This window comes from Eptatretus burgeri, chromosome 5 (assembly GCF_056783735.1).
Source record: "Eptatretus burgeri isolate ZD-2024b chromosome 5, Ebu_testis_v1, whole genome shotgun sequence".
Lineage (NCBI taxonomy): Eukaryota > Metazoa > Chordata > Myxini > Myxiniformes > Myxinidae > Eptatretus > Eptatretus burgeri.
This window is the reverse complement of record NC_140965.1, coordinates 16132013-16144918: the sequence shown is the minus strand read 5'-3', so window position 1 is coordinate 16144918 and position 12906 is coordinate 16132013. Positions and strand designations below refer to the sequence as shown.

The following is a 12906-nucleotide window of genomic DNA, read 5'->3' as shown; positions in this document are numbered from 1 at the left end:
ATGGGCTGACCATGAGCCTCGTGGTTGCAGCAGGTTGATCAGAATCTCAAGGCGATGGGGATGGGCGAGACATCTGCCTCTGGGAGGGCCAGACTCAGCCTGTCATCCTTCTGAAGTCAGCGAAATTAGTACCAGTGTCGCAGCGAAAAGGCTGCACATGAAGGGATGGGCTATTGATGGATTTATTAAATCTGGAATTGGTGTTTTATTAAATCTGGAATTAAATAAAAGAAGTATAATTGAAATTCCCATTTTAGTATGTGATGATGTACCCTCCTCCTCTTTACAGAGCGTTGGTGCTGCCAGAGCAGTTTCTTGATAATACAGTACACAATTATGACACCTGCCATCATGATTCATGAGAGCAAAATGCCAGGCGTCGGCATCACAGTCAACGCGGCTGCCTTTAGATCCCAGGGTGTTCAGTTCGAGCCCCTGTCGTCCCGTTAAATAACACCAGATAGGTTGACTCAGCCTGTCATCCTTCTGAAGTCAGCAAAATGAGTACCAGCTTCCTAGAAACAGGGGCATTACATCAGTGGCACAACTGCACTCCCATCAATGATGCAACCATCAGCAACAGGCTGCAAAATAAATAATGAGAGCAAAAGGTTCCACCTGGTAACTGGTGTGATAAATATGAAAGACCCAGCTCTGTTCTTCCCTGTCCTGTGGTTAAAGCGGTATCCCTTTATGGGTGGTTTAAACTTAAAAGCACGCCAGGAACATCCCACAAGTGCACGAGCTCTGAACCACATTGACGAGTCGATGGGATGTCAAAATAAATTTTAATAATGTGTGTATCAGCACAAGCCATTCAAACAACAGACCAGTTCAAACACACACGATCGAGAACACAGCAGCAAAGTAAGAACTATATTTAGACGTTTTCACAGTTTGTCCAACTCTACCATAACCATGCACTTTAGGGCAATCTACATATTACATACATAAAATAGCAGTGATTCAACCCCTCGATTCACACCAATGCAGAGGTCATACAAGTATCACCATAACCAAGCCCTCCCTCTCCCACACCAACTGTACGCACTTCGGACCACGGCTCAGCCAATGCAGTCTTCTCCGACTTTGAAACAACACCATAGACTAACGAAGTACATAAGACAGCGTGTTAAGCAACTATTCTTTCTCTTTTATATTCTAACCGGAAATACACACGAAGCTAAAACAAAAAAAACCTAGTGATGAACAATTTATGGCAATGCTGTGTGGCTCTCTTCTGATAATGTACCATAAGTATAGTTCAATGGGCTGTACATAGGCATTTCCCCCAAAGCTGTGTCCTTCCTCTTCATGCCTTGCAGCAAGGCCTGCTGAGGGGCATCAAGGACAAATAAACCCCCAAAAAGGTCCGCTCTCCCAACACTGTAGTAACATGATGTCTCCTTCAAAACCATACGTGCTGCCTCTCTCAGCCCCCACCTTCCCTCTATTAACAGTATGAGATACATAGGTACCATTTTCATACCTGCTCTGTATGTTTTGGCTGTCTGAGGACACGGTTATTTTCCCCTAAAGCCTCAGAACCCATATCCCCATCTCCAATTCAATCCTCCTCCAGGGCTTGATGTGCTCATTGCGTTGATCTTTGGTCCTGTGGGTAGAAGCATTATTTCATTAAACCTCGAGGTTCAGACAAATATAATTCTGTTACTCAGACACTGGCACATGGTGGCCTGTCTTACTCGAGACAATCAAATGAGCAAAGTGGTGTCATGCAATGCCACTCAGCAATGACTGCCACCATCCAAAATACATAGATCAGGCAGTCGCTATAGACTTCCCAGATAGGGATAGAAATGACACTCCATAGGTTAAATAACAACACAAATCATCAAAAAAATAAAAAAATATCTACAAAGACACAAACGTATCAACACATAAGGTACCGACCGGTCGTTTGTAGAGGTTTTCACATGCAACAACACTCGTTAAACTTTTTGGACAGCATTGCTGAGCTACAAAACTGATCGACGCAAAATAGCACGATTGCACTCGGTGTTCTTATTCTTCTTTTCAGACAGCCTACCTCAAAATTGGTTTAAGCTCAGGACTTGTTTTAAACTAGAATCCACTGCATTTTATAACGGGTAGGTCCATGACTACTTGAGCTTTTCATAACTTCAAACTATTCCACAAAGTTGGCATAACTGCGTAATTACGCGCAGGAATATGAAGGGGAACAAGGGGTGGACGAAGCCACATCTGTTAATCAGCTTGGTGGGGGAAGGGGGGCAGTGACACAATTGCCCGAGGGCCAACCACACTCAAATGGGTGTGGTTAACTGCTGCGTAGAGCGATGTTGCGGTTAGGGTGGTGGCTTGGGATCCGAGGGTCCTTCGTTCAAGCCCCGTTGGTCACTAAATTAACACCAGGGGGTTGTCTCAGCCTGTTATCCTTCTGAGGTCGGCGAAATGAGTATCAGTGCAGCAACCAAAAGGCTGCACATGAAGGGAAGGGGGTATTGATGGATTTATTTTAAAATCTGGTATTGGTGTGGTGCAGACATGATGGGCCGAATGGCCTCCTCCTGTGCAAAATTTCCTTGCAATTCTTCCTTCTAATCCTTGTACGGTCCAACAGCAGCGATAATAGAAAAACACTTTTAAAAGCAGGTGTGATTAATGGTGGAATATTATGTACAGTCTGACAACCATCTGCCAACATCACAGCATTACATGAAAAGGTGCAAAAATGAATCCCCTTAACTACAGACCCATGAGCTTACTTCCAATCATCAGCAAGGTCATGAAATCCATCGTTGCAGTTGAAATGAAAAATTTTCTTTTCTCCAACAACCTCATTTCAGATCACCAATTTGGTTACAGACCAGGTCACTCCACATTGGACATGCTGCTTATACTCACCCAACAATGCATGGAAGCCCTCAATGTTGGACATGAGATCAGGGTCATCTCTCTGGACATATCTCATGCTTTTGATACAGTCTGGCATCCTGCCTTACTCTCCAAGCTCTCTGCCTATGTCAAGGCCAACTCCACACATGGCTCATTGACTTCCTCGACCCTCATAGCCAATGTATGGCTCTCAATGGTATCCCTTCATCCTCTCTCCCTGTCAAGGCTGGAGTACCCCAGGGCAGTGTTCTGGGCCCAGTCTTATTCCTGATCTTCATAAATGGTCTCTGACTCTCTGGTAAATCCCCTTTATCTATTTGCTGATGACTCCACCCTCTGCCATGACATCCCTCATTCTTCAGACAGGCAAGGTGCAGCCTCTTCCCTCTCTTCAGACCTTGAAAAAAGATCACAAGCTGGTCAACACACTTGGAATATGTCTTTCAATTCTAACAAATCTCACACACTCATTATGTCGCTCCAAAAGGACCATCTGGCAAAGCCTCCTATCTACTTACTTAACAAACCTCTTGAGGAAGTTCAGTCATTCAAACTCATGGGTCTCACTATCAGCCATGATCTTTCTTGGACAAACCACATTTCAAAGTTAGACTCCAAAGCCAGCTGCCGACTGAGCATCCTTTATCGTATAAAGTCCTTTCTTGGCACACATGAACTCCGATCCACCTCCAAAGCTTTCATCCACAGCTTGATGAATTACTGCTCTCCCCTCTGAGCTGACTCCCCTGTCTCACATCTTGCTCAGCTTGACACTGTGGAAACCAAGGTCTTCAAGTTTATTGGAAATTCCCGGAATGAAGCTGAGTCTTTGGGTCTATCACTTCGCCATCACAGACAGGTCAGTGGTCTCTCTGTCTTCTACTCCCTCCGTTGTGATCTTGCACCCTCTGCTCTTTCCATGATATGTTCCCCCACAGGTTTCTGCGAGACACACATGATCCACCATCAATTCCCTTCTGGTGAAACTACTTAAATCCAGGATCACTGCTCACCTGCACTCAAAATGTACCTCTTTCATTCCCACTTCCTTCCCTTCCCCTTATGCTGCCTTCCATTCTGCTTAAGATGCCTTCCCTCCCCCTCCCCACACGCTTCATTCCCTTGCCCTTACTCTACCTTCCATTCCACTTACGCTGCCACCACTTTATTTCACGCTGACTCCTCCCTCTCACACTGCTTCCTCCCCCCTCATGCTGTCTCATTCCCTCCCCCCACGCTGCCTCCTTCCCCTCCCCCTCTCGCTGCCTTCCCTTCTTCTCCCCTCGCGCAATCCTCCTACCAAACTCCTTCCACCACCATACAACTCTCCGGAGGTCGAGGAAAAGTAGGGGTGTCAAAGAATGTGCGAATTGGCCAAATGAAAGCTTTTTTTTTTGGAGTCGGACCTGCTGCTCAGATCACTTCCACAACTCGTCTCAGATTAAGAGACTCTAGAGCTTACAGGATGTGTGGAAATTAAATAAAGTCACAAACACCGTCGCAGCTTTTTCGACGATTGAAGGAACATGCCCTTCCCTCCCTTCCCCTCCCCTCGCGCTTTCCTCCTCCCAAAGTCCTTCCACCCCCACGGATCTCTCTGGGCAGTGTCCGGGCGTTGTTTAGTATGACCCATTTGAACATGCTGTTTTAATGTACTCAATTTCATTCAATCCTGTACCAATGCCAGTATAAAGCTGTTATATATATATATATATATATATATATATATATATATATATATATATATATATATATATATATATATATATATATTTCCAGATTTGCACTCAACTTGACATTTACCAATTTTGATTCAAAATAAATGGAAAACTGCTGCTGAATAGTGAAAATATGATACAACTGATAAATAACACAACTCATTTCTGGAAACACACATATGCACAGTACCACTCATTATTCTCTCAAATGCTGGGAATAGATGATCCACATCAATGACTACCACACTTTGTAGTGGCTTTTCCACTTTACTTTCAAACGTACCAGCAACATGAGCAGAGCAGGCTTATCTCGAGACCATATTTGAAGGGGCTTTCGGTGGCCAATCGCTGGACTCCGTACATTGTTGTTTGGTTTCCAGGCCGAGTGAGGCCTGTCGCAAGATCCTGGCCTTGTGTATGGCTAACTCAACCCACTGCTGTGTTGTCCAACAAGCAAAGGGGGCTGCAAAAAAGAAATATATTATTGGGGTCTTGCAGGAGATGAGTCGACAGCTAAAGGCATGCGAGATGTGAATTTCAGCTCTCGTGTTTGATCCAATCTTTAAGGCACAGCCCTCTGCTGATGACCAGGTCAATTTGTTTTCTTCTTTCTACTCTTTCAGTTGAATGAGATATTGGAATAATCAGCATGCTAAATATGAGTTGGTTGAGAGGCAGAGGGAGGTGGAATTCCGTTATCGGCCAGAGATAGTGAGCGACCAGCAAAATGCTCAAAAGCTACAGTTAAAAGCTACAGATAAGCGAATGAGCAGTAAAAGTGATTGAAAAAGTTATAGTCAAAAAGTGTACCCAAATACAAACTAGATGGTATTCATAGAATACTTACCTTGTGCAGTCTTGAGAAGAGCAGGACTTGGTGCAAGCCAACTCTTCTGTTTTTGGAAGGTATTTTTTTCTTTGATCCAATATGGTGCCAGGCCAGTGACCGACCGATGATGTCACTTTTATCAAACTATATTTCCCATGGGTAGTTGATCAATTAGTTAAAGTCTTACATTGATCGGTTAGCGGTTTCAACAATTGCAGAGAATGTTTTTTTTTTTCATACTGACTGGATTAAGCGTTGCACTTGTCGAATTATGACGTCATAATGAAGGCACCGATGACATTATCATTAACATATCTTATTCCCCATGAGGAGTACTTGACAATGAGTCGTGTATCAATTTTTCCCATGAAGCAGTTTCAGAGATCTGGAGGTGCAAAGTTTTTCGGTTTTTCCAAGATGGCGCCTGTACTACGTGACCTATGATGTTATAATTATTATAAATTCCTTCAGGAGTAGGCACACCGATGATCAAAATTCCATGTCATTCGGACCAACAATTGCAGGGAAAAATGTTTTCATACTGACCGGATCAAATGTTGCACTTGTCGAATTATGACGTCATAATGAAGGCACTGATGACATCATCATTAACATATCTTATTCCCCAGGGGAGTACATTACAATGAGCCATGTGTAAATTTTTCTAATAGAGTGGTTTCGGAGATATAGGGGGCAAAGTTTTTCGGTTTTTCCAAGATGGTGCCTGTACCATGTGATATATGACGTCATAATTATCATTGAAAAATAATACAGCAGGAGGCGCTCAGATGGTGAAAATTGTGTCCATTGGACCAACAATTGCAGATAATTTTTTTTTCTTACTGACCGGATCAAATGTTGCAATTGTGGTATTATGATGTCATAATGAAGGCACCGATGACATCATCATTAACATATCTTATTCCCCAGGGGAGTACATTACAATGAGCCATGTGTACATTTCTTCCATGGAGCAGTTTCGGAGATATAGGGGGCAAAGTATTTTGGTCTTTCCAAGATGGCGCCTGTACCACGTGACCTATGACATAATTATCATTATAAATTCTGAAAGGAGGAGGTGCACCTATGGTCAAAATTTAGTGTCAATTGGACCAACAGTTGCAAAGAAAAAAAATTTCATTACCTATCGAATCAAGCGTTGTGCTTGTCGAATTATGACATCATCATGAAGAAAGCAATGACATCATCATTGACATATCATATTCCGCATGGGAAGTACTTGACAATGAGCCATGTGTAAATTTTTCCAATGGAGTGGTTTCGGAGATATAGAGGTGCAACTTTTTTCGTTTTTTTCCAATATGGCGTCTGTACCACATGACCTATGACGTCATAATTATGGCTGAAAAATTATACAGGAGGAGCCGCACCTAATTGGAAAATTTCGTGTCACTGAGACCAACAGTTGCTGAGAAAATGAATTTTAAAAATTGCAGACATGTACGTACGCACGTATGTACGGCATACGTACATACAGCACATGGATGCAGCCGATTGCTTCATCCCGCTTTTCGCTTCATGAGCGCAGGGTAATAACTTTCCATTGCACACTCAGAGGTCACCACTTTTGGTGCTAAAGATGTAAGCATCATGCAGAAAGGCATCCCAGCTCACACCCAGTCCACGAGCACGGTATCAGCAATATATATTGTAATGGTTGTGCGGTCATCAACGACTGTCACGCCACCGAGCGGGTAGGCTACAAAAAAGTCTCTCTGTCCACCAGGTTAATTTTGTGTGAAGCTTGTCGACATTCTGCACTCAAGATGCATATGCACAGACCCAATCTTCCCATTTCAGAAAACCTGTGCTGTGCAAGCCACACTTGTGCAAGTGGTTCAGCTCCCCCAAAATTGCTTCCCACACTCATGCCTCGGCCCAGTTGGTCATTTGGGGTCCATCCATGTGCACAGTGGTTTTGCGTGAGGCTTGTCCTCACCATGCCATACATCCCTGCCCTCCGGGACTCGCGAACTCTCCGCTACGAAGACCCAGAGCAACCAGCAATCAACCAACATTCTTGCGTGTACCAACAACATGACATTTCCCATATCTACTGTCCCTGTTCGCTCAGCCAGGAATTTCTTCCACAGAAACCTGCTCTCTCGTGCACAGATTCATCCCATCTTGTCTTCGTTATCCTGCCCTTCTTCCCACCAATGGTGCACTGAATCATGTGATGAGGCAGTTCTCTGAAACTTGCCTTCTCTTCCTGGAAGGCTAACCCGACCAAAATCAATCTCAATGCATTCCAAAAAGGCTGCAACAAGTGTGTATGCATTCTAAAGAGAGCCAGAAAACAGCATCTTCCCAACCTCAAGAATGAACTTTCAAACTTGTCTCCCTCCTCTAAAACCTGGTGGCACCTTGTCAAGTCTGTCTCTGGTGTATGCTCCCCTTCCATCCCTTCCCTCTCTTCAAACAGCACCACAGCCGACTCCACTCGTGAGAAGGCTGAACGCCTCAATTCTGTGTTTGCTTCCAAAACTTGTGTCCACAACCCCTCACTCCCGGTACCTCCTCTTTCCCCATCATACACGGTACTCAACTGCACTTGGACTCCGTGTCTTTTCTCCTGAGAAGGTGGAGAAGGTTCTTTCAACCCTCGACTCTGACTCTGCAACTGAACTGGACGACATCAGCTCACATGTCCTGAAAACCTGCTCTGCCGCTCTTGCACATCCTCTCTCTGCCATTTACACACCCTGTCATTTGCGCTAGGGCATCTTACATCTGCTTGGAAATCCACCAACATCACCGCATTCCATAAAAAGGTACAAAAACAGATGCCCTTAACTACAGACCTATCGGCTGACTTCCAATCATCAGAAATGTCACGGAATCCATCATCACAGTTGATATGAAATCATTCCTTTTCTCCAACAACCTTATCTGAATTCACCAGTTTGGTTTTAGACCAGGTCACTACACCTTGGAAATGCTGCTTGTACTCACCCAACAATGTATGGAGGCCCTCAATGTCAGACATGAGATCAGGGCCATCTCTCTGGACATATCTCATGATTGTGATACAGTCTGGCATCCTGCCTTGCTCTCCAAACTCTCTGCCTATGGCATCCAAGGTCAACTCCACACATGGCAAACTAACGTCCTCCTCTCTCGAAGCTCACATGTGGCACTCAACGGAATCCTTTCATCTCCTTTCCCTGTCAAGGCTGGAGTGCCCCAGAGCAGGATTCTGGGCCCAGTACTATTCCTGATCTTCATTTAAGGATCTCTCCAACTCATTGGAAAATTATCTTTGTCTATTTGCTGATGACACCCGGAATATGTCTTTCAATCCTGACAAACCCCAAACTCTCACTGCCCCTTCTCAAAAAGGACTGTTTGGCAAACCCTTCTATCTACTTTCTTAACTATCCTCTTGAGTGGCTTGGCCTCTTGGTGGCCTCTCTGATCAGTCTCCTCCTTGCTTGGTCATCCAGTTTGGAGGGATGGCCTGATCTCAGCAGGGTCTTGGTGGTACCATACGCCTTCCACTTCTTAATGATTGTCTTGACTGTGCTCCAAGGGATATTCAAGACCTTTGAAATATTTTTTATACCCATCCCCTGATCAGTGCCTTTCCACAACTTTATCCTGGAGGTCTTTTGAAAGCTCCTTGGTACTCATGGTTGAGTCTTTGCTGTGAAATGCACAACCCAGCAGAGGAGACCTACAGGAACAGCTGATTTTTTTCTGAAACAATCAGAATCACCACAATTTAACACAGATGGAGGCCAATTAACTTGGTGTGTGATTTTGAAGGTGATTCGTTATACCTGAGCTCATTAACAATTACTATAATAAGGGAGGTGGACACTTATCCAATCAAGATATTCTCGTTTTGTATTTTAAATTAATTTTCTGAAATTTGTAGAATTTGTTTTTCACTTGGAAGTTGTGGATTACGGTGTGTACATAAAGGTGGGAAAAGTCTGATTGAATGCAATTTAATTCCAGGCTTTCAGGCAGCAAAAGATGAAAGTTTTGAAAGGGGGTGTAGACTTTCTATAGGCACTGTATAGGTCGGATCTGGATCCAGACCTTAACCAAAACCCAATCAGCTTATTCTTGTCACCAACCCGACCCATCCACCAAGTTTTGTCACAATCCATCCACAACCTTTTGCATATCATGCTATATGTCATCTTTGACCCCCATCTTTCAGTGGTGAACAATCACTTAAAAACCATATTGTTTGCCTTCAGTGTACCCTAGTCATTACAAACACAGTCATGGACATATGTGCTTAAGCAGTTTTTGAAGATTACTGAGACGTAGATCATGCACAAAGAGGACAATGTGTTACCCGTGAGTGGTGCTGTGGGTGACGTAGACGTCTCTGACTTGTTTGTACTCTTTCTGCATTTCTTGCAAGACAAATCCAAAGGCTAAATGGAAACAAACAAAAAAATAAAAAAAAATTATTAAATGTAGAACAACAAAAGTACTTGCATTAACTTACGAGTTCCCTTCTCAAGGAACTCTCCGATTCAGGAAGAGGCCACAAGGACCATGAAGTCTGCACGATGGTTGTTTAAATGCTGAGTTTCAAGCAAGGAAGCAGAACGGAAAGTTTTAAACATCTTTGGTGTGACTCGACCAGGCTCAAGTCTGCTTGGAACCACCGATGAAGTGCAGCTAATGTTTTGAGCTACAATGTTCCAAAAAAACCATTTTAGGGATTTTGCACCTTTTCACTGCCTTTCAAATTAATATAATGACCCCCTCCCCCCCCCCCGCCCGCCCCCACCTCCGAGACTTTCCTTTCCTGGTCATGTGATCTTGTGTGTCCGAGGTGATAAGGAATGTATTTCAATCACCTTGAAAGCCTCAAGATCCTTTGCCAAGAAGACCGGCTACTTGTATCCCATTGTGCACCTTTATTGTCTGGACGGTACGGATTTAGTGGTTACTGTGCTATCTGGTAGTTTTCCCCACTCTTCCACCACTCCATGGCCGCAAAAGTATGTCCTGACATCCGGACGAGTACGGTGAGTTTGGAGTAGATGTCCACATCATCATTGAGCCCACTCTTCCACCACTCCATGGCCGCAAAAGTATGTCCTGACATCCGGACGAGTACGGTGAGTTTGGAGTAGATGTCCACATCATCATTGAGCCCACTCTTCCACCACTCCATGGCTGCAAAAGTATGTCCTGACATCCGGACGAGTACGGTGAGTTTGGAGTAGATGTCCACATCATCATTGAGCCCACTCTTCCACCACTCCATGGCTGCAAAAGTATGTCCTGACATCCGGACGAGTACGGTGAGTTTGGAGTAGATGTCCACATCATCATTGAGCCCACTCTTCCACCACTCCATGGCTGCAAAAGTATGTCCTGACATCCGGACGAGTACGGTGAGTTTGGAGTAGGTGTCCACATCATCATTGAGCCCACTCTTCCACCACTCCATGGCTGCAAAAGTATGTCCTGACATCCGGACGAGTACGGTGAGTTTGGAGTAGGTGTCCACATCATCATTGAGCCCACTCTTCCACCACTCCATGGCTGCAAAAGTATGTCCTGACATCCGGACGAGTACGGTGAGTTTGGAGTAGGTGTCCACATCATCATTGAGGTGGTGGGGGCTTCATTTACCATGCACCTTTAACCTGTTTAATATCAACTTACAAACATCAACAGCGGGTGTACAGTGATTCAGAGTGAGATTTCTTCCTGAGGTTGTCGTGAGAGCAAAATGAAGAATTCGTCCATTGCTTACATCATTGCCGATGTGGCCGTGCTGCTGTTGCAGCTCACTGGTAGGTTTTTGGAACGTATTTGGAAGTTGGCTAAGGTACCGGCACACAATGGCCTTTTTCGAAATCCAACACCCGGATCTTCGATGTGCACCAGCAAATGCGAGCAAACAGGGAACCAAATTGTGTCCAAAGGACGGCGTACTCGTTGATACAGCACCCTGGATGACACAGTTTATCGTTGGGTCGGGAATCAAACCCAGATTAGACAGCTCAATGTGAACATGCTACCGATCGGAGCTGTCCTGCCAGATAAGATCAAGAGTGAAACAAAGACACAGGTGTGCTTCGTCATACGCGGACTGGAGGTGATTATCTGGGTGCGCCCACCTACCTGGCCTACCTGGACCACCCGAATTGCAGAAATGTATAATCGGCACATTGGTGGATCTAACTGCGGGGGTAAAATTAGTATCGGCTACTTACAGGTGCATTTCAACCTGAGAGCTACACCTGCAGTCGTGACCGTGCCAGTAAGACTAAACCATGCAGTCGTACCTGTGATGCAGGAGATGCGTGAGAATGACCCAGCAAGCCGTGGATCCCAGTCTCTCCTTTTGGAGCGCCTGTGGAATCGCTGGCCTGGTACAACTGCGACACCTTGTCGAGCACGATCTCCCACCCGTTCGTCGGTGAGCATTCCCTCGTCGTTGCCGTCGCGAGTGAGTGGCGTCGCGATCGCAAGCGACCGAATTGGTCGTGCTCCCGCAGAGGCTCAGGCAGGTCTTGAGCCTCGTCACGCAAGCTCCGTGCGGTCTCCGTTCGCAGCTCCAGTCTTCGTTTCGTCCCTCTCTTCTCGGTTCCTCGTCGATCCGGCTCTCGCTGGGTCTCTCTTCCATGAAAAGCGCGAGGAGACGCCCGATGGCGGAGCGGGTCCAAGCAACGACGCCTCGTGCAATCTGGAGGAAGAAGGTCTGGGATATCCAGGTGAGGTCTGTGGCTGCTCCAGAGGCGCTTCCAGTGGGACTTGCAACATACGACTCGGCGGGAGGGCGGCGGGACACGTGGGGTCGGTTGACTTTGGGGGGAGACCCCATCAGAGAAGGGGACGAAGACGAGGTGGTCTCGTGCGGCTCCGAAGGTAGTGGGTCGTCTCGGAGGGATGCGCGTCCAGGGGGAAGAAGGTCTTGCAGTTGCAGCCATGGTGTGCGCAGCCGGAGTCCGTGTCTCTCGGTCGTTCTCTCTCTGTCTGTCTGTGGACGTGTTCGTCTCCCTCTCCACCAAACCCTCTGAGCCCAGCCCGTTGTCCCAGAGATAAACACCGAACGGCACTCCCTGGGTCGAGCTACCCGTGGTCCCTGCACACGGATTTTAACGCTGTACTCGCTGTAACTTGCGTTATTAACGGAGAAACGAACAAGACAAGAGCACATTCGATTGTGTAAACGCACAAACACATCGATATTTACATGAAGAAACCCACCCACCCCCCCCCCCCCCCCCCCCCAACCCTACCACCACCCCCTCTCCCGTGCGGCGCCCGACAGTCTAGCGCTTCCACCGAGTCGGCGCCGCTCAGCCTGCGGGGATGGGAAGAACCCGGCGATCGGGAGAGCGATTTGGCCTCAGACGGATTCAGCATCTGCCGCAAACACAATGTACATCACCTGCAGGGAAAGGATCATGGGGCACGACCGTGCACCTCACACAGCACACGAACCGGCCATGAGCATGCACAAACATCGAG

General features: G+C 46.0%; 1 protein-coding gene across 1 annotated transcript; it reads right to left on the bottom strand.

Moving 5' to 3' along the window:
- Positions 1 to 769: 769 nt before the first annotated feature.
- Positions 770 to 12642, bottom strand: LOC147025925 (uncharacterized). Its single transcript, XM_085880834.1, has 4 exons — positions 11718 to 12642; positions 9761 to 9842; positions 4882 to 5061; positions 770 to 1615 (listed from the first exon to the last, which is right to left on the bottom strand). Exons 1-3 carry the CDS (start codon positions 12360 to 12362, stop codon positions 4904 to 4906), a joined length of 885 nt encoding a protein of 294 aa, XP_085736960.1. The 5' UTR covers positions 12363 to 12642; the 3' UTR covers positions 770 to 1615; positions 4882 to 4903.
- Positions 12643 to 12906: the final 264 nt, after the last annotated feature.

Coding starts and splice junctions, on each gene's coding strand:
- LOC147025925 (XM_085880834.1), bottom strand. CDS start 12,362: ATGGCTGCAACTGCAAGACCTTCTTCCCCCTGGACGCGCATCCCTCCG. Junction 9,843..11,717: donor ACGCATCTCCTGCATCACAG/GTACGACTGCAT, acceptor GTTTCCATTTAG/CCTTTGGATTTGTCTTGCAA. Junction 5,062..9,760: donor ACCCACAGCACCACTCACGG/GTAACACATTGT, acceptor TCTTTTTTGCAG/CCCCCTTTGCTTGTTGGACA.